A 25,222-nucleotide genomic window follows, 5' to 3' on the forward strand; every position below is an offset into this window, starting at 1 on the left:
AAATTGGAAGAGGAAGGATAGATTTAAAGTATGCTAAACAGATCCATCTAAAAGACAGATTGCAATAAACCATAAGGAAAAGAAAAAGAATCACAGTAAGAGAAAAAATAATATATAACGTGATAAATCATAATAAATAAAAAAATCATACAGTAAGAAGAAGATCAAAGGAATAGAACATCAATAATATTGAGTGTATAAATCTTCAATAAATAAGTAATTAATACATCATTATAATTTATAAATTTAATATTAGATAATTTTATAATTTAAAATGAATAAAAAGATAGATATAATTTTAATAATTTTATCTTTACTATTTAAAAAATATTATAAAAAAATAAATAATAATATATGCCAGAAAAATCTGCTCACAAAGATGGAAAATTTTTTCTCTCCCACAGCCTTATAATAGATAATAGATGATGGGGTTTTAAGAAAAGTGAGAGGAGGCCACCTGTGTTTGAAGGAGGGGCCTCACAAGAATAACACGGCGGGAGTCATCTCCTCTTTCATTCGCACGCACAAAACCCTAGCCATCGTCTAAGCTTCCCTGTTCGGCCGCTCCAAGCCTCCCACCCGATCGGGACTCATGAGGACAGAAAAACCGCGGAAAAGCCTGGGGAAAACCTAGGAAAAATCAACGGCTTCGGACGCTGAGGGCAAGGAAGGGAAGGGGCCACGAGGGGCAGGGGGAGGGCGGCGGTGGGGACGGGGAGGAGTTGTCGGAGACGATACAACGGGAGGTTTTTTAGGAACCCCGCGCATTGCGTGGGTTATAAGATAGCTGACCAACGAGGGATTTCTTGCGTATGGAGATGGATTTATAGCCCAGCTGACCAAGATCGCGCCTTTGGTGGTTTAGAGATGGCGTCCGCCATGACCGGAGTCCAGGGCTCGGCGTTGAAGAGGCGGGAATCGACGGCGACAAGGGAAGGGGATCGGCTCACCATTACCCCATTGGGCGCCGGCAATGAGGTGGGGCGCTCCTGTGTCTACATGTCCTACAAAGGCAAGACCATCTTGGTATAAAAGTTTTAACCTTTCTTTCTCCTGTTTTGTCTACTGTCTACTATTGATTCATTTCTCGTGCTGTGAGCTTGGTTTCTGCGAGTTTGAGGGTGGTTTGTTTTGGATGGTTGGCAGTTCGACTGTGGAATCCATCCAGCGTACTCGGGGATGGCTGCCTTGCCATATTTTGATGAGATCGATCCTTCAACTATCGACGTGCTTCTTGTGACTCAGTATGTGTTAATCCTCCTTCCTCTCTATAATTGATGATAAATAAAATGTTTATTTATGAAAAAAGAATGGTCTTGATGCTCATATGAATTGTCTGAAGTCATGGTTTATGTTGATTATGTGAAGTGGTTCTACATTAAACAACAAAAGGAAATTTCATTCTTGTTACATTTTGTTGTTGATTGTATCATGGATTACCCTGCTGATTTTGGTAATTTCTCGGCATCAAACTTATTTGGGTTACAGCTGAGTGCTAAAAGTGAGTCATTTGCTTCTGATGTTTGTTCCTTAGTTGGGACAAAGATATTTTGACAGCCAATGTCAAAATTGATGTTAGGATATGTACACATGCTTGTAGGGTTGATTAAAACAATGAAATTTGTTGTTGTAATTGTTTGCTTGATAAATAGATGGTATGGGAGACAAGCAAAATTCCATTGAAACCCCAACAATTTGGATGGTAAGAAGAACATCACTCTCCAACCTGAAGTTGCTTCTTTCACAAAATGTGTAAAAAGCTCAACTCACTGTCACCTCTTAATTTTTGATGTGATCACAAGTTTTTTGTTTTGCTTGTTGCATAACTCGTCAGTGAACAATGTGTGGAAAAAATTTCGAAGTACTCCAATGTCTTTTCATGTGTGGTTGTTCGGTGTGCATTTTACACCAAGATATTATTAGATTTATTGCTTCATGAACCATATATGAGCAATATCTGAAACTCACTCATGCAACCAAGTGACCATTTAAATTATTTTGATGCAAGAAATTTAGTCATCTAAATATGATTGCATCAGCTATTGGGTGCTTGGTTCACTATAACTTTTAAGTATATGTAGGCCCACCACACTGAATCTCGCTTGAAGTATCAATTGTTATGGCCCATCTTGGGACTCAGCAGGCACCAGCAGATATGCCCGGAATCTAGATCCAGTGACCTGAATTTTGAAGGTCATTGCTCCACTATTGGATCTTGATGAAATTTAGAATCATCGAATCCTGGCAAATCTTCCTCTGATGGCTTCAAGTATATCTTTTATCAGACTGATGGATAACATGCTGCAGCTCTCCATGGATGTGTTCAGAATCCAGCTTTAACGTTTTGGATTGCAATGACCTCTTTTCCTTGATCCACCATTGGATCAGGATGATATTTGGAGGCAAACAAACCTGATGGGCCTTTAATTTGCTTGTGGTAGATAGTTGATCAGACTTGGAAATTAGATTTTATCAATTATGGGAATGGTAGAAGCATAACTAGCAGCATCCTGTGATTGACAACAATTTAAAAAGGGACCTGGCTTTGTCTTTGCCAAACAAGAAGTCCTCTCTTTTCTCACTCAAAGGTAGATATTGACTTCATCTGTTGTTTTATGACTTCACCATTTGAACCCACAAAGACAGAAAGCAATAGCTACAGTGAAATAAAGAAGAAATAAAGAACAAGAAACAGATCACCGAGATCCAAAGCTTCTTTTTCTTGTTTGATGGATGTTCATCTTCACCTATAATGCTATCTCACAGAGACAGCTTGTCGCAAGGAGTTTCTTTTCTATGGGCATCTCTTCATGGATGCTTGTCCTCTTGAGATCTTTGTCGCTACAGTGAAGGTGTAGAACTTGTGACATGAGCTGTTGTCTCTCAAGGGAAGCAGAGCTAGATGTGGGAGAGATAAACATTGGGGGGAAAGGGATGAAAAAGATCTCTCATCTGAGACCTGAGGATAGGGAAGAAGTGATGGGATTTAATTCAACTAACATAGATCATATGTTCAAGGTGCTAGTTAGAACTCGAGATCTCAATCGGTGATAGCTGGATTTGACGTAGCATCAACCAATCCGTCTAGACAAGAGAAGCTCGTGACCAAATCACATCCTTTCATGTTGTAGTCTCAAAACATATGTTTTTATTACTGAATTGATAGGCTCAGCATGAACCAGAGGTCCATAGCCAAATGAATCCCATGCGTAGGACTTTCAAGTTTATGTCTTAGCTAGTGACAGACCAACCAATGAAGAGATACAGGGAATGTCATATGAGACTGCTTTCATGATATCCTTTTAAAGTCTTACTTTAATAATATTAGTCGCAACCTTCACATGGAATCTCTTGACAGTAAAGAAATCATTTTAATCAGGTGTCCCACCTTGAGAAATGCATGCAAGTTAACCTCTTTCTAGATTTGTGTTACAGCTGTTCTTGTTGAACCAATGCTAAACTTGGGTTGTAAATTTTGGAGTTTGAGTATCTATACTGGCCAAAGTCATGTCATTAACCATAATTTGATTTCTTTGTGATTTTATTGAACAAGAAAATCTATCTTTCTTGAGTTTTTAGCATCATTGTTGCACCCATTACTTTACCTTGTCTGCATATGTTCTTTAGATACTTCAAAGAAACTCTAATAATTCGTGGTTAATTTGCAGCTTTCACCTTGATCATGCTGCATCATTGCCATACTTTCTGGAGAAGGTATGTGTTGATAATTCTGCAGGGTGCTTATGCATTTATTCCACTGACTATTCATAGTTTTTCTTTACTTCTGTGCTTAAATATTTGAAACTATCTGCAGACTACTTTCAAGGGCCGGGTTTTCATGACACATGCAACTAAGGCTATTTACAGGCTGCTTTTGTCAGATTATGTGAAAGTGAGCAAAGTCTCTGTTGAGGATATGCTGTATGATGAGCAAGATATTCTTCGTTCAATGGACAAAATTGAGGTGTGATAAAGTTTCTTAACAACTTCATATCAGGTCTTTCAGCTTGTGTGTTCCTTCTGATTTCTTTCATTCTCCGCTACCTATTCTTTTATTTATAAATCTGCAATCTATTGCTTCGGAAATGATTGCTCTTAGAAGCTGAACTTATATATTTTATTTTGGTTTTGAATCTCTTTCTTAGCTTCACTAAGAAACATCAGAATTTCATTTGTGCACTTCTGTATGATGATCTTCATCAACTTATCCATCTTGGGCCAGGCCTTGCTTTATGATTCCTATTGACATTGTTGAGAAGCTTTGATTTGTTGATGGACCACCAAGTTCAATGTTGACTGTCCTTGTTTTATCAATCTTTAGTGCTTTTGTCAAGTTCTTTCATGATAAAACGTTTTCTCTTCGTGCCTTAAAGGATTATTCAACATCAATTACTCTAGTTGTTTTTCAGTCATCAGGCTTTGGCCATCTCATTCAAGATTAATGTTTAATGGTTACTACTTTGTATGAGTGGCAATGTTTCCAGTTATCTGTTGGTCCTTGTTATGCCCATTTGGAAGTTTTGTAGAGATAATTACCACTTTGTATGAGTGGCAATGATTCTTGGAAACCCCATTTGTCATATTTTTATTTCTTCTTTCCTTCACTTTTTTTTAGAATTTAATTCTGTTAAGATCTTTCTTAATGTTAGCTATATTTTTCTCCAATCTAGGTATTATGATATCAGAACTTTTTTTTCTCTCCTGTTCTTAAGTTTGCTGAGCCTTGAAAGCTAATGCATTGTTAGACTAATTATTTTGTTGAGATTCAAATTCTTCCTTGTTAATGTCAACCACAACCAAGCTTTCCTTCTTTCATTTTACCTGGTCTTTAGCTCAAGAATGATGTAGACATGATAGGGTAGCAGGATCTTATGCATGTCTCAATACTTTTTTGTGTTCCCCATCATTTAAATGCTAGAGAAATTATTTTTTAGGTGCCATGACTTTAAAAGATACTCCTGCATAAATTTTGGTGTGCTTCTTCTTGTTCTTTAGCAGCACAATCTCAAGAAAGTATCCATGTCTTGTATATCTGGATGCCTTAACAATGGCAGCTTGCCATTCTCCTAAGAAAGATACTCCTTTTTCTAAAGGATGACATGTTTTTTCAGTCAAATATGGACAATAGCAAGAAGAAAAGTCAAGGCTGTTACAGTTTCCTAATCCTTTAGTAGTAACTTAATTGGAGGGCCCACAACATTTTCATATCAAAATCTTTTAATTGTGTTGATCTGTTTCTAGATAATCTGATAATGTGAAGGTCTTTTCCAGCAATATCTAAATGTAGGAATTTATCATGTCTTAGTTTATTTTTAATTCTGTCTTTAGTTAATGATGCCAGGAATCAATATTGTCAAGGTAGTCAGGTGGTCTCTGAGTGGAGGACCTCTAAATGCCAGGGCATGCTTGCTAGAGTCTTAAGTGGTCCTTTTGTTTTTCTTAAGCAAATGTCTTGGTAAAAGCTTGTTTTGATTATTAAGCTGAAAGCTTGTATCCCTTAATTTTTGTTTTCCCAAAACTTATTTTCATCCTCAAATGTATGGTTTTATAGTTTAATAATAAGATATTGCTTTTATGAATCCACGTGCTTTAAGAAAAATAACATGATCCCCTATAGGTGCTCAGGCATTGTCTGTGCAATTCGGGATTTTCTCCTCCTGGAACTATCTGGTGGCCTTGACAGTTGAAAACCTTGTTGATTTCTGCAGAGAGAGGGGAAGAAAGCTGTATGAAAGTTTATATTATTACAAAAGATCTGATGAGCACAATAAACATCATTCCCCTTTAGGGGCTGTTTGGATGATTGGGCCCAAAATCCCATGGGATTCATATATTGGGCCAGTACAACCAGCAAAATCAGGCTAAGCTAGGTCTTTATTCATAAATATCTAGAGTACCAGTGGAATGGGCCTGCTTGAATCACACAAGAAAAAAAAGAATCCTAGCCAGATTTTGTTGGTTGTACTGGCCAACCCATGAATCCTACAGGATTTTGGGCCCAATCATCCAAACAAGCCCTTAGAATGCTAAAAACCCTCTTGATGTCTTCTTAAGTGGGATGCATTCTTCCCGTGGGCATATCCTGTAAATGACAAGGAAACAAATAACCTCATTGACTAACACTGGGGGAGGTAAAAGGGGGAAAGATATGGGGATGAGGTTGACGCTGCGTATGATCACTCTGATCTGCTTGTGACTTCATCTCTTCACCTCTGTTTATCGAACTGAAACAATTTCCTTTCTTGGCAGTCAGAATCCTCAGTTAAATTTGGCCTTCCATGCATAAACTTTCACACCAGATTTGTAGCTCTTGCAACTTGAGGTACAAGCTGCAATAATGATCAGTCCCACTGATATTTTAATGTCAGTCCTCCATCTTAAAAGCACCATATATTTATAATTTACCTTTAGAAATGTTGAAAGTCACTACCAAATTGCTTGTTAGACATGGAATTACAACAAGTAGGGTGAAATCACAGTCTTCAAACATGCTGTCTTTGTCATGTTCGCTTTACTCCGTATCAGGCAACAGCCTGCATCTTTACGTGGGTCTTGCCACTTCAATAAGTGATCGAATTCAACAGAGCTATTATTGTGGATGTGGCTATGCAAGCTAGTGGGTGAGAGAGATTGTTTATAGCAACTCATGATTAGTATTAGACATCATTGTCTGTGTGTTGAGCGTGAAAAGGAAGGGAGGGGGGGGGGGGTGTTGGGGGGCTTAAAGTTTTAAGGCATGATGTGACATCACAAGAAGTTGGCAAGGGAATTAGAACAAGAATTGCATCTGATCCTAGTAAAAGTTGACAGTTAAACTCTCATTAGGTTGCATGGTTGGCAAAATGCGAACTTCACTATTATTTACCTTATTGCTTTAAGGAGTTAGGAGATTACACAGTGGAGTTAGATATACACTTGGATGGGTCCTTCATTATGGACTGAAGGAGATTGAATGAAGTTTTGGATGGTGAAATGATTTTCCCCTGTTCTCTCTTGAAAGGTAGCCTCAAATGACAAATCAATATAGTACAAATTAGTGCTGGACATTGAACAATATAAAGTAGTTGGGACAATCAGCTGCTTAGTGAAGCCTCTTCTGACATTAAAAGTGTTCATGGGAAATGTGTATGGTTGATTACTTGACAAGTCTATATATCCAATGCCAACACGAACATAGTATTACTTCAAATGTCTATATCTTGACATGAACCTTTTAAAGCTTTTAATAAAATAGAAGCAATCTTACAAGATAACCTTGTCTCCAGGTCATTGACTTCCACCAGACACTTGAAGTGAATGGTATTCGCTTTTGGTGCTACACTGCTGGGCATGTTCTGGGTGCTGCCATGTTCATGGTTGATATTGCTGGTGTTCGGGTTCTCTACACTGGTGACTACTCCGTGAAGAGGACCGGCATCTTCGAGCTGCTGAAATTCCACAGTTCTCCCCCGACATCTGTATCATTGAGTCCACCTATGGTGTCCAGCTCCACCAGCCCCGCCTCATCCGAGAGAAGCGCTTTACAGATGTCATCCACTCAACCATCTCCCAAGGCGGCCGTGTGCTTATTCCTGCTTTTGCCCTTGGCAGAGCCCAAGAACTCCTCCTCATCCTGGATGAGTACTGGTCTAACCACCCAGAGCTCCATAACATTCCCATCTACTATGCCTCCCCTCTTGCCAAGAGATGCATGGCTGTCTACCAGACCTATATAAATGCCATGAACGAAAGGATTCGGAACCAGTTTGCAAACTCAAACCCATTTGATTTTAAGCACATTTCTCCATTGAAGAGCATAGAGAACTTTGATGATGTGGGTCCATCAGTGGTTATGGCAAGTCCAAGTGGCCTCCAGAGTGGGCTTTCTAGACAACTGTTTGATAAATGGTGCACAGATAAAAAGAATGCCTGTGTTATTCCTGGGTATGTTGTGGAAGGGACACTTGCAAAAACCATCATCAACGAGCCAAAAGAAGTCACCCTAATGAATGGCCTCACTGCTCCTCTTAACATGCAGGTATACTACATCTCCTTCTCTGCTCACGCAGACTTTGCACAGACGAGCACCTTCTTGAAGGAGCTCATGCCTCCCAATATAATTCTTGTACATGGAGAAGCCAACGAAATGGCAAGGCTTAAGCAGAAGCTTATAACCCAATTCGCTGATGGGAATACTAAGATCATTTCCCCCAAGAACTGCCAGTCAGTGGAGATGTATTTTAGTTCCGAAAAAATGGCCAAAACAATTGGAAGGCTGGCTGAAAAGACACCAGAAGTTGGGGAAACAGTCAGCGGCTTACTGGTCAAGAAGGGCTTTACATATCAGATAATGGCACCAGATGATCTCCATGTCTTCTCACAGCTGTCCACAGCGAACATCACGCAGAGGATCTCCATCCCTTATTCTGGTGCTTTTGGAGTTATAAAGCATAGGTTGAAGCAGATATATGAGAGTGTGGAGTCCCCATCAGAGGAGCCTGACGTACCAACATTGACTGTGCATGAAAGGGTGACAATAAGGCAGGAGTCAGAGAACTATGTGACATTGCAGTGGTCATCGGACCCCATAAGTGACATGGTTTCGGACTCTGTAGTAGCTATGATCTTGAATATCAGCCGAGAAGGTCCCAAGGTGACAGCAGTTGTGGAGGCCAACAAGACGGAGGAGGAAACAGAGAAGATGGCACAGAAGGTAATATATGCTCTTTTTGTATCCTTGTTTGGAGATGTCAAGATTGCAGAGGAAGGAAAACTGGTCGTGACTGTTGATGGGGATGTGGCACGCCTGGATGGCAAGAACGGTGAAGTAGAATGTGAGAATGAGGGGTTGAAGGAGAGAGTAAAGACAGCATTCAGACGGATACAAAGTGCAGTGAGACCAATCCCACTGTCAGCATCTTGAGCTGTGTAACTACAGTATATTTGCTATTGAACTCTGATGACTTTTCGGTGCTATGCCTCACATAAGTAGTTAGCAAGAGGCCTTGACTTCAAGGGGATTGTTGTTTATTAAAAACTTTTCAGTACCTGTAATCATTAAATTAACATAACAAGTTTTATTTTTGAAATTTGGATGCAGCCAAGTTCCATGTCATATTTTGATGGATGAGGGAAATGTTGTAGACATATTAATGTCATTGAAATTAATGTCTCTTATGCATCTTCTAACGAAAGTCATGCAGGGGGTGTTATGTCATAATTCGAATTTAGATCTTTATGAATGACTTTAACTGCAGATTTCTTTTATGCACTGAGTTGTAATTTGAGTATGACTACGCAATTTTTCGAAGTTGTCATCGGGCATACCTAACATATGGATGGAAGTGGATTTTTTGCTCTTTTAGGAAGTAAATAAATTTTCTGCATGCTATACTTGCAAAACCATGTATTACATCAGTCTGTGCTTTGTTGTATAACAAGTTCCCTAATTCCGGGTGGTTTGGAAAAATCTTGAAGGAGCCTGAGTGAGCTTAGCACCTGGAGATGTCTTTGATTCCATTTGAGCTGCTTGTCAGAAAATTTTGGGCATCATAAGGATGGTGGTGGTGCAATAAGCAAAATTTCTGTGGTGCAACCGAGAGCAGATTTAGTGCAGGTGGGCACAGTAGATCGGTTGATGGGATTCTATCTATGGGTCAATCAGGGTCCATGGGCATAGATATAAATTTTCAAAAAAACAGTTAAATTCTAGATGATTTGAAGTTATGACTTTATTGCTAACTACTGTATCTCCAAACCTCTGCCATTAGAATAGCGAATTCTGTACGCCTGCGGGCGTGTACGAAGAATTCCGCTTACAGAATAAGTTGACAATGTTATGGAAGGAATGGTTGGAGATATAGATCGGTTGAAAGTAAAAGACCTTTTGGAGATTCAACGATTAAAAAGAATCTCGGCGTATGATCACAAGTTTCCCACCATTCCTGATGTGTTTTGTTTTGTTTTGTTTTGATCCATTGCATGCTTTGCATGTTCCATGTTCTCTGATCAATGACTACCATCTTTTTTAGGCACTTTGGACCTTCAGCAGAAGACAACTTTGCATGTTCCACGTTTTCTGACCGATGAGCACCTCTTTTTCTTCATTTGGCCTTTAGCAGCACACAACTGGTCAAAGTAGGAGAGGTTTGAACCATTCACTTAAAGTGAAATTCTTTGTACACTTCCCACGATATAAAAAATTCATTATGAAATGCAGCACTTCATCCTATTGGTTATGTAACTACTATTTTTCAATGTGCATTTAATATCTGTAGTTCTATTTTTTCGTTTGAAATTTTAAATGATGTAAATATTCTTCTTTTAAGAAAAAATTATGACATTTTGTGCTGATATTATGATATCTTACATTGAAATTATGATTTTTGTACAGAATACTATAATTTTTTTCACAGGATTAATGAAGAAAAAATACATTTTGTCATTGAAAAATTTATGAAATTTTAAGTGATGAAAATATTTCTACATCCTATGGATAAATTATGACATCCCATGCAGAAAGTCATAATTTCAACGCAGGGTATCGTAATATTGCACAGTATGTCATAATTTTTTCAGAAAGAAAGAGATATTTTCGTCATTTAAAATTTTAAACGAAAAAATAGAACTGCAGACGTTAAATGAGCGTTGGAAAGTAGTGGTTACATGGCCATCGGATGAGTGGTGGCTCCATGTCAGATTTTTTACACCGCCGATGGTATACAAAGAATTTCTCTTCACCTAAAATAATGCTAGAGGATTTTGGGCTTTGCCCCTAAACCATCTGAAACCTCCTGTTTATTATCTTAATAGCTTGCCCTTCTTTCTTTTAAAATATGGATAAAAAGAGCTTGTTGTCAACATGCACAGTAAATCTTCCCTTTTAATTCTTTTGGGGTTGAACCAGAGCAAGTCACTGTTGAACCAATATTTTAAACTCTAATCCAGTTTTCAAGCAACCGTCTACCAGTGAGGACAAAACCTCCTAAAGTGCAATCTAATAAGGAGGTATATGGCTATAATTTTTTTCTTTTTTGATTGATAAAAGTATATAACTTTAGTCAAGTATCATCTTTGGTGACCCCACCATGGGGGAGGATGCACAATGTCTACAGGTACTGAGATGGAAGGAAACCATCTTTCATGTCTAACATGCCATGGAAATATTTCAGGTGGTGAAGAAATGGATGGTGATCCAACAATTACAAGTGTGAAAACTTCAAAAGGTGCCTTCAACATCCACATCATGGGATGTCAATGGTTTGTATCACAACATATAGGAAACATTATAATATTCTAGCAATCCGGCCATCATTGTTGACAAGTTGTTCCCTTTGCTTTTTAGCTTTCTTTGCTATGAATTGGATGGACAGGTGATCTACTTTGATGTTCACCTAAAACTAAAAATTTGAACAATTAAAGTTTAAAAATAACTCTTGTTGTTAATTTATTTTTAGAGTCAACCCAAGTTGAAAAACCCTCTCTAGTGGATTTTAAATAAAAAAATAGAGTAATTAAATATGACCTAATCAGATATAAAGTGTTACAACAAATGTTTTACAAGTAATGTAGATTATACAAATGGATAGAAAAAAGAGAACATTGTAGGTTATATCTTAGTATTGGACATATGATTCTTGCTCAAACAACTACTTTAACACGCATTTGCCATGATGTCATTAGGCAGTTTTCTTATGGCATCAAGTATATATTTAAGCTAGTTTTGAAAGATATATGTTACTTAAATTGGGATCTCATGTAATCCTATGATATGGCTCATGTTCGATACTTATGATTAATATAAATTTGATGAGCATGAACAATCTTGTCCATCAATAATAAATAGATAAGCTGCAAGATCATAGGGCCCAAGAGTCCAACTTCTTTTCCTACGTAAAAAAGCAAAATATGATCAATTTAAACCATACAAGTTCAATATTTGGAATTTTTTTTTATTTACCACCATTATTTTGTATAGAAAAATAAGAGTTGCTATATTTCTTAAAATCCAACAAAAATAAAAATAATTTTTTTTCTTAAGAATATGATGCTGAGATCTCTCAAGGAAAGAGGAGAGCTAAGCATTTATAGAATTGAGCACCAAAAAAGCAGCTCTTGACTTGTTAGTGATACTAATTTAGCTAATTAACTCAATTGAGTAAGCTAATGCACTAGATGGTATGAAATGTCAAATAAGGGAGAGAGAATGGGAGAATTTAGTGCTGCATTATATCATATGATACGGCAAAAAAAAAATTTTATTGGATGGGTTATATATGGGATAATTCATATGAAACAATTTTATGGTATATATTTTTTATTCATATATAATATAATAAATTTAAAAAATAAATTTAAAAATTTATTTGAATGATTAGATTTGAAATTCTATAAATTATTTTCTATAAAATTCAAATTAGCTCATTTTAAAATTATTTTTAGATATTTATAAATATAAGTTTAATCTGATCTATAATTCTATAATTACAGCGGTTGGACCTATAGAATCGATGAATTTATAAGATTTTTAATCTAATTATTCAAACAGATGCTAAATATTTTTACAAGGTTCAGTTGATGAAAAATACTTACTCCATTCAAGAACTTATTAAATCTTATATGATGCATGAAGCATTTTTTTTTGTTAATTGCACTAATCTGATGCTATGCTGATGAAATATATAGATATATTATAAGATTTCTCGCCCAGCTCACGGATTCCTGACGCTACTTAGTTCAACATGTGGTCACGAGTCAGTGTCAGAGCCCTGACCTTCTTGCTTGGAGAGAAGAGGAGATCCAATGTATCTTCAATTCTAAAGAATCATAGAAATCCGCTCATATGCTGACACCTGCATCACAGAGCAGCAAACAGCAATTAGATTCTGTTGATACACGAACTGATTCAATAACAAAACATTATTTGCCTCGTAGATCCTAAACCAGTCGTTGCACTGGATCCATCCTTCCGTCTCTTGGAAAAATCTCCACGTTATAAGTTTTTTTTTTTTTTTTTTGTTTTTCTCGCTTCCAGTTCTCTTCCACCCACCAACCTCCAAACAAAGGGTTCTCTTTTTGTGCTCTCCGCCAGTCTCTTCATCTCTATACTCTCTATGGGTTTTTCTTGTCCCTTTCCTTCACCCTCTTTCTCTCTCTAAGAACAGCAGGCAAGGATGCAAGTCTCTAAGAGGTACTCTCCTTCTGAGATCTCTCTCCACACCACCAAGAAGGATTGCTGGTTGTTCATCCATGGCAAGGTCTGCTTTTCTTCTCCTTTCCCTTCCTTCTTTTTTCCCTTTTTTTTTTTTTTGGTTCTTGCTCTGCTATTAAGCCTTTCAGGGTTTAAATATATGCGTTTTCTATTGTTTTCTAGCTTATTTATTTCTTTTCAGCTTTAATTTTTGTTGAGCAGGTTTATGATGTGACCACCTTCTTGGAGGACCACCCTGGAGGGGAGGAGGTGCTGCTTAATGCCTCAGGTGCCTAACCTTTTCTTTCCCTTTTCCCTCTTCTTTCCTTTGATATTATTATCATCAATTCCTTAGTTCTATTTTTGTACATTTATATTCTTTTACTGTAAATAGGCTTTTCCTTATCTATTGCAAGATCCTCTGTCTGATGCATACACACCTATTCTTTCCAACATATCATTTCTTTGATGATATTCCATTGTGGTTAGGAACAACATCCATATCAATGATTTCTCTTATGACTCAAAGGGGTCTCAATTTTATTTTTTAAGCAAAAAAGATGTCAAAATATTCAAATTACTTGGACTAGATAGCCCATTAAGCTCATAGAAACAGGACTACATCTATATATGTGGAGAAATAGATCAGTTAATTGCAGAATTCCTGAACTTTGGTTTGTTTGTATTGGAATTTGGAACATGGTGTGCTGCCTGGGATGTGAAGCCAATGGAGATGCAACTGAGTCATTTGAGGAGGTGGGCCACAGCTCCACAGCCATCAGCATGATGGAGAGCTACGTGATCGGTGTCGTCGAAGGCTACGAGGGCAGCGCTGCCGGCGGAGGAGCCCCAAACACCAAGGGAGCAATGGGTGGGGGTGCTGTCAGTGCCAGGACACTGAAAGAGAGGAGACCCCCACCTTCCTCCAGCTTCTTGGACCTCCTCCTTCCTGTGCTGATCCTTGGCCTGGCCTTTGGTGCTTGGTATTACCTCACCTTCTATTCCAAAGCCAAGGCATAACAACCATCAAAAGGTCAAGTTTGGTTGGATGAATATTCATAGCTAAGATTTCAGAGGGATGGAGAGTCATGTGAAATAAAAAAAAAGCCTTGAAGATGATATCTTTATGGCTAGGGAGAAAGTTTTGCAAGTAGTCTTGGTGGGTTTACCAAACTTCTGTGTTTGTTGCTATCTCTACCCATGTTTTGCTGAAAGTAAGAATCTATTTGAAGAACTTCATATTGGAAGTGAACCCATTACATTAATCTCTTGTGGAAGGAGTTCACACTAATCGCCTTTCTTTGTTACAGTATCACCATGAACCAATTCAATATCATAGCTCTTGTATTGCCTCTTGTTATGTTGATTCAAATCTTTGTACTGGAGTTTTATTGCCAGCAAGCCAAGAACTTATTGGAGAAATGAATGGTTGGAAAATGTTTGAATTGGGTCTTTCACACCAGTCTCCAATAAAGGATTTTTATACTAGTTAAAGATGATGACTTTTATTTTTCTTGAACAAAAAAGATGGTATCTTTTTGGTTAGAGAGAAGGAAAGATTGTTGCAAGTAATCTTTGTTGGTTTACAAACTTCTGTATTTACTGGTAAAATATGCCCATGTTTCTTTTGCTAAAAGAATGAATCTATTTGAGGAAATTCATTTTTGGAAGTGAACTCATCACAAAACATCTTTCTGTGTTACACTATAACCATGATCCAATTAAATATCACATCTCTTGTATTGCCTTTGACTGCCCTTGTTTTGAGGATAACCTTTGATTGTCTTGATTCCAATACTTGTCAAGGAGTTTTATTGCTAAGTGAAGAGCTTATTTGAAGAACTGCATAATAGGGAAGTGATTGAACTAAATCGATTACATTAATCTCAAACCCGTGGAGTTTATATTAATCACCTCTTATTACACCATCTTGATAACGAACACAATCTCATATCTCTTGCACTGTCTCTTATTATCTCAATTCATGTCTTTGGCGAGGAGTTTAGCAGCAGCAGAATACCTTGTGGTAGTGGAAGCTGAGTGAAAGGAGCTGAAACAGGTTTGAGCCATCAGACCTGAACTTGGTTAATTACTCCAGTGGCTCTCTTCTCCTTCTCACCCTCGAGACAAGTCGAGCATTTTCTGGTGCTGCGATTGAGCCTGAAGTGGAAGATTTGGTGGTTTCAATTTTGGGGATGGCTAATTGACTTCCAATCGGCCTGACCCAGGCTGTTCAATGAGTATGGCGCTCGAAGGCCGACCACGCCATCATCTTCTACTGTTAGATAGCTCTGTCCATGGGAGCAGTTGTCCAAGTAGCTGCGAAACCTGCACTTGCTTCGTCAGATAGGATATATTCAACAGAGTTATGTTTAATTTGATTCACATCAAACTTATGCCATCTGTTTGTTCAAAAATTCGATGTTTATTTGTTGCACTGATGTTGAAATCTAGGCCAAGTTTGATGTAGGATCTGTTGTAGTATAGAAAAAAAAGAATATTATTAATCTCATATTGATTGAAATTAAGAAAAAATCTAGCTTATATAGGAAGGGATCATCCATCCCACGTCAGGTTCATTTTAAGGGACAAAATCGTGGGTCCAAAAATGACTCATATAGTCTTCAAACTATGGGCCGTATGCCAAAATAGGTAATACTTCATATGATGCTTGATTGCTTATTTGTATTGTAGATAATATGATTTTTGATATATTATATTTTATTTATTATCGATTTATCAATTATCAATATATCATTATTTATCAATTATTAATTTTTAATATAAAAAATTATCAAATAATGAATTCAACATATTTTAAATTTAATTAAATATAATGTAACAAACTAAATGAATCGATAATAATTATTTGAATATATTATATTAAAAATAGATAATAAAAAATAAAAAAATTAAATAATCAAATCGAATCGAAATTTTTGGCTCGATTTCGATTTGGTTCTTCTTTTATTCGGATCGATTTTTATTTTTTATTTTTTTTATTTGATTTTCCGATAGATTTGAATCGGATCGAATCGATTAAAATTGAATGAACAGTTTTAGCTTTCGAACTATAGATCGTAAGTTCAAATGAATAATATTTTATATATCGAATCATGAATTTTTTGACACAATAGGATCACTTTCTCCATTTGCGGTGAATATTTGGCTAGGCTGGCATAATTCCAACCATGCAATGTACTCTCTGTTTAAAAAGGAGGAAGAAAGCAAGGACTCTGAAAGGTTTTTTTATTGTTTGTGAAAGGGTAAGAAGACAAAATTTAGAGCAATTAGTATTTAGTTGTATGCAGTCAAATGCTTTCAGTCCATCCTGCGTGCTAAGAGGGGAAAAAGGTAAATTAAAACACAATGAGAAATTCTTTGTATACATCTATGGTATAGAAATCTGATGTGGAGGTATCATCTCGTTCGATTGGATCACATACTATCATTTTTCAATGCATATTTAACATTCATTTAATATTATAGTTTTATTTTTTCGTTTAAAATTTGAAGATGAAAATATCTTTTTTTCTGAAAAAATTGTGATATCTTATACCGATATTATGACATCATGCGTTAATTTTTAACAACAAAAATATCTTTCCAACGAAATGTCCTTCCTTCTTTATGACATTCTGTGAAAAATTATGATATCCTTTGCAAAAGTCATAATTTCAACGTATGATGCTATAATATCGGTACCGGATGTCATAATTTTTTTGGAGAGAAGAGGCATTTTCGTCATTTAAAATTTTAAATGAAAAATAGAACTATGATATTAAATGCGCTTGGAAAGTGTGGCTACATGATCCATAGGATAAAGCGGTAACTCCAGGTCAGATCTTCTACACCGGGGCGGTGTACAAAGAATTTCTCAAAACACAATGCAAGTTAAACACAGTCTAAAGTGTAAATCATTGTTTGAACATTTGTCTATCAATTTGTCTCATGTAGATTATCATAAACTTAAAGGAAGTAAAAGTAATATATGATTTATCATGTTGACAAGCATATCAAGTTTACCGGTGGAAGCCGGAGTCCGGCCCTAAGGTTAGCTGCCTACCAGAATAAGCATGCTTAAATTTTCGATTCACCTTCTTTAATGTTTCGCCAGCATAGAAACCTTGATCCTTGATAGAAACATAGTCTGATTGACTGAAGAATTGTCCTATGCTGTCATGAATTAGCAAGGCATTGGTTTGCACCGCAAGCCGATCACCATCTGCATACTTGGTTTAGGGGTGGCAATTTTAGTTGATCCATCGAGTACTTGATCCGATCTGATTCGAATGGGATGATTTTAGCTAATTCAATTAGAACTTGGGATATGTATCGGTTTTGGAAAAAAATATTCGAAGCGGGTGTAGATCGGGTACGGATATGATAACCTTAATATATATATTCTATTCAAAATTATAATGATTTTATATTATTTACAGGTATTCGATTTGATCCGATTCGTATTTTACTTGATCCAATCTGATCCTAGGTGGATATGGGTATGGAGTTTTTACTTACGAGACGAATATGGATATAAACTGATCGGATATGTTATCATCCCTAAGCTGCTCATCAAGTTCTTTGCAGAGGCTAGTGTGTGACTGATCACCAAGATCACCAAGTGGAAATGGATGAGATTGAACCTAACCATGGCTAACTCCTGATCTAATCTCTGGTAAAAGTAGGCATTGTAAATCTCCATTGCAACAATGTGGGGACATTGCTACCAAACAATAATGGCTTTTGTGGCTAAAGCTAAACCAAGGTTACCAAATAGAATGGACCGTGGGCAATTTTTATATCCTAAGGAAGCAAGAGTTTTCTTACCCACCAAAAAAAAAAAAAAAAAAAAAAGGAAAGGAGGAAGACGAGAGTTTATAGCATAGTCCTTATCAGTAATTAGACAGAATTCTTGAATGAAGATTTACCACATGTCCAACATGAACCTCTTTATCTATAACTTTAGGTTGCATTTGGTGCATCATCGAACAATCTTAGAGGATAATGTGGATTGCCTTCAGGATAGTTTGTCATTATTAAATTATCAGTAATATTGATTACTATGTTTGACACATGTTGGAGCAATCAAATATGCTCCCTCAATTTAATAATATCAGCTTCCCAACTTATTGTTGGTCATCTAGATTACGGATCGGTGACAGACGACGGACCGTCGAAATCAAGTCATCAAAGGAAGTCTGATCTGACTACAGCTTCTATGAGTCTCAATGCCGACTTTCTATCACGTCAGGAGATAAATAATCGACTATTACTTAGCAAGCCGACCGACTGTCGGTAACATTTGATGGACTTTCTTGACAGATACAATATAACGACTTAATCAACTGTATAACCGTTGATCAGTCAGTATATCAGAGTTATCGATCGATGGTCAGTCAGACTATCAATAGCACCGACATACAGTCGGTGTGCCATGCTTACCGATATAAAGTCGACATATCGATAATCCCAGCGCATAAAGTGTGCAACCACTACATCCACGATCGTTAGTGGGCATCAACTGTCTATCCCACGATCACACAATGCCGGATTAATCGGGATTTGCATGTCTAGTCTTACAAACGGTTATCAATAATTTGTCTATAAAAGAGAGATAAATGAACCGCATGGGTTAAATATTTTTGGACTAATACTCTATCACTTTGAATATTCTATCTGCTGCTTATCACTCCTCACTGACTTAAGCATCGGAGGATTTCGTCGGATATGATTCCGTCAGTGGATTCTTTTGCAGGTTGCTCTTCATCGGAGCTAGGTGCAACAGGAGATTGGTAGCAACAGATTGACGCGCCAGATAGGGGAGGCAAAATGAAAGAATCTGATTATGGAAAACTAAGAGCTTAAAATAATTCCACCGGCTCCGTCAGACAATCTTCCTGTCAGGAAGATCTCCTCCACCTTCAATAGCAGAGTCCAGTTCTTCACATTCCATTATTACTACAAACGTCCCACTCATTTTTTAATACAGCAAATGAAAGTGCTGATGGAGATAGTGCACAGCCTTCAACAGCAACATACACAACAATAGCAGCAACCAGTGGTGGAGCCGAAGACACATATAGTGCCATCCAACACAGTCGTCGTGCTCCACGATGATCTCTTTCTCCATCTCCGAATGATGACCATCTCGACACTCTCATTGTGTCAAACCAGCACCTTCCGACACTCTCATCGTGCTGCCCGCCATCGCGGCGGTCTCTTCTCCTTCGCACCGACATAGCATCAAGAAGGGAAGAGACTGCACGCACCCTCGACTTCTCAATCCTCGAGTTCTTCAGGGATTCTACTCCTGAATTCTCACAGCAACGGTGGCTCGACGACTATAAGCACAAATTTAAAAAAATCGACTGCCAACTCGTCCAACTTCGAGTGGATGGTCGAGGATCTCCAACGACCTTAGCATCCACACCGCTCCATCTTTCTCTCAGTGCATCTTGAATGAGTCGATTCCGTCAAGGTTCAAGATACCGCAGATGAGCTATATGATGGCTCTACCGATTCGATTGACCATCTGGAGAGCTACAAGACTCTCATGATGATCCAAAGGACAATCGATGCCTTCTTATGTATTGGCTTTCCGACTACATTTGAAAGATCTCTCGAGTCTGGTATTCTGAGCTCCAGCTGAGGAGCATAAACTCTTTTGAGTAGCTCGAACAATCGTTCGTGGCCCACTTCAGTATTAGCCAAAGATGTCGTGAACATCTAACAGTTTTTATCCATCAACAGGATGAAGGAGAGACACTTAGAGACTTCGTGGCGCGTTTCAATGCTGCCAACTTAAGGTCCGAGACCTCAACGAAGATATGGCCATCTCGGCCATGAAGAGAGAGTTGAGGGGATCCAAGTTTACTTACTCTCTGGATAAGACTCTCCTTCAGACTTATGCAGAATTTTTGGAATAGCGTATAATATATTGCACGGATGATGGCTATTAACCAATATCAAATAAAGAAAAAGATTAGAAAAAAAAATAAAAAAAAGTGGAGCTTCGATCGAATCGAGTCGGTCAACAACCAACAAGGGAGCTTCACTTCGCCGATGGAATCCAAAGTCGAATAATTATGGTAGCAGGTATGATTTGTAGACTCCTCTTTCTGCTCACCATGTACAGATTCTGATGGAGATTGAGGAGAGAAGTACCTTCATCATCCCCCATCGATGAAGGTACCATCGAGGAGCGTGACAAGAAAGTACTGTCGGTTTTATGTGACTATGGTCATGATATCGAACAGTACATTCAACTCAGGGATGAGATAGGAGTCCTGATTCTATAGACTGCCTCAAAAAGTTTCACAGACCATCCGACTCAACTCCTGTCGACCGACAACCTCAGCCACTACCTGAGGAAGCGATCGACAATCGACCAACAGTAGGGGTAATCAATATGATTTTCCAATGATCGAGAGACTGGGGGACAACTTCCCAAGAAGATATGCAAAGAATCAATGACTTGATGATAATATAATCTTTTTTTGAAGGATGATGTTCGAAAAATACAGACTCTCCATAATGATGCTATCGTTATCTTAGCGATGATAGCAAACTTTGATGTAAAAAGAATCTTAGTAGATAATGAAAGTTTAACTAATATTTATTTTATTCGATTTTTTTCGAATGCGACTACCGACTGACGGACTCAGAAGAGTCTCTACGTCCTTAATCGATTTTACTGGAGACATCAATGTGGAAGGAGAAATTACTTCCCACTAACTGTGAAAATAGATTCACAAAAAATATCTCCTCTTGACGTTCACAATTGTTTGAGTTTCTTTGACTTACAATGTCATACTCGGACGATCGAGACTTAATGCATTGAGAGCAGTGGTGTCGACATATCATCTACTGATCTGATTTTCAACAAAAAGTGGAGTCAGAGAAATATGTTGAGATCAATAATTAGCCCGATGTTGCTTCATGGTTTCTATCGAAAATAGTAAGCTTGAAGGCCCTTTGTCGGTTGACAAATGGATCAGAGAAAAAATGAAGAAAGGGATGAGCCAGCTGAGCAACTGGTTTCGATCCTACTAAGAGAAGATGACCCTCCAAAAATAATTCAAATGGGTCACAATTACCTGATCCGGAGCGAAAACAGCTAGTGGACTTACTGAGAGCAAACATCGACATTTTTGTTTGGTTAGCGACCGACATGTCAGAGATTCCTTCGGAAGTAATAACTCATCGAGTAAACATGACCCCAAAGTTAAACCAGTGAGACAGAAAAAAAATCTTTTACTCCTGAAAGGCAGAAGATCATCGATGAAGAAGTTGATAAGTTCCTCGTAGCTGGCTTCATAAGAGAGATCAACTATCCCGATTGGCTTGCCAATTGGTAATGATGAGAAAGATCAATGAAAAATGATGAATCTGCATCGAGTATACCAATCTAATTGAAGCTTATCTGAAAGATAGCTTTTTCTTATCAAAAATCGATCAATTAGTTGATGCGACATCGGAACATCGACTTTTGAGCTTTATGGATATCTTGACAGGCTACAATCAGATTTGAATGGTATCCAAAGACGAAAGCATACTCCTTCATAACCAACAAAGTCATCTATTATTACAAAATGATGTCTTTGGTTTAAAAAATATCGGAGCAACTTATCAATGGCTGGTCAACAAGATGTTCAAGATATAAATGGACGTAATATGGAAGTCTACGTCGACACATATGGTAAGTATCAAAACTGTTGATCATGTTCAAAACTTAGAAGAAGCCTTCGACATACTTCGATGATATCGGATGAAGCTAAATCGATCAAGTGTACATTCGGAGTGCTGGAGAAATTTTTTTTTGATTTTTTATGTCACAACGAGGAATCGAGGCTAATCCGAAAAGATAAAGTTATTATCGACATGAAGTATTTCAGTTTTAAGAAAGAGATACAACAACTCAATGGAAGGATTGTCACACTTAGCTGATTCATCTCAAAGTCAGTCGAAAGATGTCTGCCCTTCTTCAAGACCTTACGGCAAATGAAGGATATCTCATCGTTAGATGAATGTCGATAGTTCTTCAAGATCTGAAAAAATATTGATAGCTCTCCCACTACTCACAAAATCGAAGATGGAGAAACACTGTATCTCTACTTGACAATTTCTGCAGAGGCAGTCAATAAGGTGCTTGTCTGAAAAGATAAAAATTGATTCAACAGTCAATTTACTATACCAGCAAGATACTCCACAATATCGAAATACGATATTCAAGGGTAGAGAAGATGATCTACACTCTAATCATATCGTTGTAATGATTTCGACCATATTTCAAGCATATTCAATAGTGGTCTTGACTGACCAACCATTGAAGGCAATTTTGAATTGACCAGATACCTCCGATGGATGGTAAAATGGGCAATCAAATTCATGAGTTGATATCCAATATCATCCACGACCATCAATGAAGGTCCAAGTTTTAACCGACTCTATCATCGAGTACACTTACCCGATGACAGATCTGATAATAAATCCGATGATAAGTCGGAACAAATTAAGAATTTAAGGCTGAGCTACATCGGTATAGATGCTACATATTGATGGGGCATCCAAGCCCAGGAGAATGGAGCCACCTTATTCTCATCAATTTTGAAGGACTGTGATGAATACATCCTTCGATTTGATTTAAAGCATTAAATAATTAAACGAATATGAAGCTCTACTAGTCAGCTTGAAAATTGATAAAAACTGATATAGATAGCCAGAAAATCTTCACTGACTCACAACTGATCACTGGACAAGTCAAGGATGGTTTGAAGCCGAGATCCGACTATGACGAAATTCTTCAGAAGGTAAAAGATCTCACACCAACTTTCAATATTTCAAGATCTCGCACATTCTAAGAACAAGAATATCCGAGCCGACGCACTCTTGACTCGCAACCACTTCATCCAATTTACTCGATCGAATATTCATTGAATATCTCGAACAGTCGAGTATGGACAAGGTTAATGAAGTGCTACAAATAATGATAACCAAGTTGAATGGATCTGATCATCTAATATTGACCAACGGGGCTTTATCCGAAGATCTCTTAGAAGCAAACGATTAAGATGGATAGCTTTGCTATATATCTTGATGAACGGACAGCTGTACAAGAGATCATTCTCACTTTCACTACTAAAGTATTTGAATTTATCGATGCTGACTATGCTTTTCGAGAAGTCTACGAAGAAATTTGTGCAAATCACTTGGGGGAAGTCATTGGCTTACAAAGTTTTGCGACAGGAGTATTATTGACCCACCATAAAGAAAGATTCAACTGAGCTTGCTTGGAGGTGCGAATAATGTCAGAAATATGCTAACATACAGCATCAACCGGCCAGTCAGTTGACATCGATCATTGCATCATGTCATTCACATAAAGGAGAATTGACATACTCGGTCCCTTCCTCTGACGTCTGGTCAGAGAAAATTTTGATGGTCGCAGTAGACTACTTCATCAAATGGGTGGAAGACGAATCTCTGACGCAGATCACTGAAGGCAAGATGAAGATTTTATTCAGAAGTCAATCATATGCAGATTCGGATTGTCATATACCATTATCACAGACAATGATCGATAATTCGACAATCAAAATTCAGAGAGTTTTGCACAAAGCTACATATTACACATAAACTTCTGTCGGCCATCCATAGTCTAATGGTGAGGCAGAGATGATAAATCGAATAATTCATAGGGTCTCAAAATCTGACTGAATGAAGCCAAAGACCTCTGGATAGAAGAATTATATCCGATCTTATGAGCATATTGAACAACTCTCACATCTTAAAGAATTGCCATTCAATATGGCATATGAAATGAAAGTAGTGATCTCAGTGGAGATCGAATTGCCATCAATGAGAGTCGAACGGTATGCAGAGCCAAATAACTCCGAATGTCAAAGAGCTGACTTGGACTTGCTCCTGGAGGCTCAGTAGCAAACTCAAATTTAGATGGTCGTATACGCAAAGAGTTGCCGATATTACAATACGAGGGTCAAACCGAAGGTCTTCCATTCAGAAGATTTGGTCTTAAGAAAAGTAGAAGTTTCAAAACCTTCAGATTAAGAAAAATTATCTCCAAATTAGGAAGGATCCTATCGGATAATCTAAACCTTCGTCCAGGCACATACTGACTAAAGACTCTCGATGGAACGATGATTCCTCGAATATGGAATGTGATAATTGAAAAATGTATTATCAATAAAGTTATCACATATACAACACATCTGAAATGAAATGATTGGATTTTAATTTTTCTTGGATATTCAATTATCTACAAAATGATATTTGAATGACAACCAATCGACTAAAATGTACCGACCCAATCTTAGTTAGATGATTCTACATACCAACTCCAGTTGGATAATTACATATGCCGACTCAGCTACAACTGAGTAGAACAACATGCCGACTCAATCATGGTTGAGTGGAAGAATAAGCTGATTTGACCCGACTGAATCAAAAAATATACCGACTCGACTTTGATCGGTTGAAGGATATTTAGCTTGTCACCATATATCGAATACTTCAAAAAATTTATGTCTAAAGCTTAGTCGGCTGATACCCGACTAGCAGGCAAACTATTCGACTGACTACCGATCATCATTCGACATATCGACTGATAATCAATTGCTCGATAGATGTTCGACCGCATTGGCAATGACGATGAACAACACATTCAAAGAGTTCAACACTAAAAATTTTTTTATTTATTCATCAACAAAAGTGCAAAATTGGATCCAAGATCCGGTTACAAAAGAAAAGTGGATTATCACCTGACATAAAAAGAAAATCTATGATCGCTAATGACCTCCTCCTCAACTGTGTCGGAAGCCATCGTAGCTCCAGTTTTGTAGCCTTCGATTGTGGTTGATTCTATTCCGACTGACTCTGTTGTGGCATCATCTGCAGCTGGGATAGACTCTATCACGGTCGGTGCAGCTTTTCAGTTGGGACTATTGCCTCATCGGTTGGCTCCTCTTCTACCGCCCCAGCTGGGATGGTGATGTGGCTCAGGTCGAGGTTTGAATAAATTTTTTCGACAGCATC

The 25,222-nt window shown here is 37.7% G+C and overlaps 2 protein-coding genes across 2 annotated transcripts; both read left to right on the forward strand.

Moving 5' to 3' along the window:
- Positions 1 to 693: 693 nt before the first annotated feature.
- On the forward strand, positions 694 to 9,094 carry LOC105051523 (cleavage and polyadenylation specificity factor subunit 3-I). Its single transcript, XM_010932011.3, is given in 6 exon segments — positions 694 to 1,026; positions 1,147 to 1,244; positions 3,669 to 3,714; positions 3,815 to 3,964; positions 7,266 to 7,395; positions 7,398 to 9,094. Coding segments are annotated over 6 exon segments (2,088 nt in total). The 5' UTR covers positions 694 to 867; the 3' UTR covers positions 8,903 to 9,094.
- Positions 9,095 to 13,008: 3,914 nt separating this feature from the next.
- LOC105051522 (uncharacterized) lies at positions 13,009 to 14,523 on the forward strand. Its single transcript, XM_010932010.4, has 3 exons — positions 13,009 to 13,235; positions 13,391 to 13,457; positions 13,893 to 14,523. Exons 1-3 carry the CDS (start codon positions 13,152 to 13,154, stop codon positions 14,186 to 14,188), a joined length of 447 nt encoding a protein of 148 aa, XP_010930312.1. The 5' UTR covers positions 13,009 to 13,151; the 3' UTR covers positions 14,189 to 14,523.
- The last annotated feature ends 10,699 nt before the right edge of the window (positions 14,524 to 25,222 follow it).

This window comes from Elaeis guineensis, chromosome 9 (genome assembly GCF_000442705.2).
Source record: "Elaeis guineensis isolate ETL-2024a chromosome 9, EG11, whole genome shotgun sequence".
In the NCBI taxonomy this organism is placed as follows: Eukaryota; Viridiplantae; Streptophyta; class Magnoliopsida; order Arecales; family Arecaceae; genus Elaeis; species Elaeis guineensis.

What these genes read in the sequence shown, in the direction of transcription:
- LOC105051522 (XM_010932010.4), top strand. Translation starts at nt 13,152, where the DNA reads ATGCAAGTCTCTAAGAGGTACTCTCCTTCTGAGATCTCTCTCCACACC. An exon ending in GGTTGTTCATCCATGGCAAG is followed by an intron (nt 13,236 to 13,390) that starts GTCTGCTTTTCT and finishes TTTGTTGAGCAG; the next exon opens with GTTTATGATGTGACCACCTT. An exon ending in GGTGCTGCTTAATGCCTCAG is followed by an intron (nt 13,458 to 13,892) that starts GTGCCTAACCTT and finishes TGGGATGTGAAG; the next exon opens with CCAATGGAGATGCAACTGAG.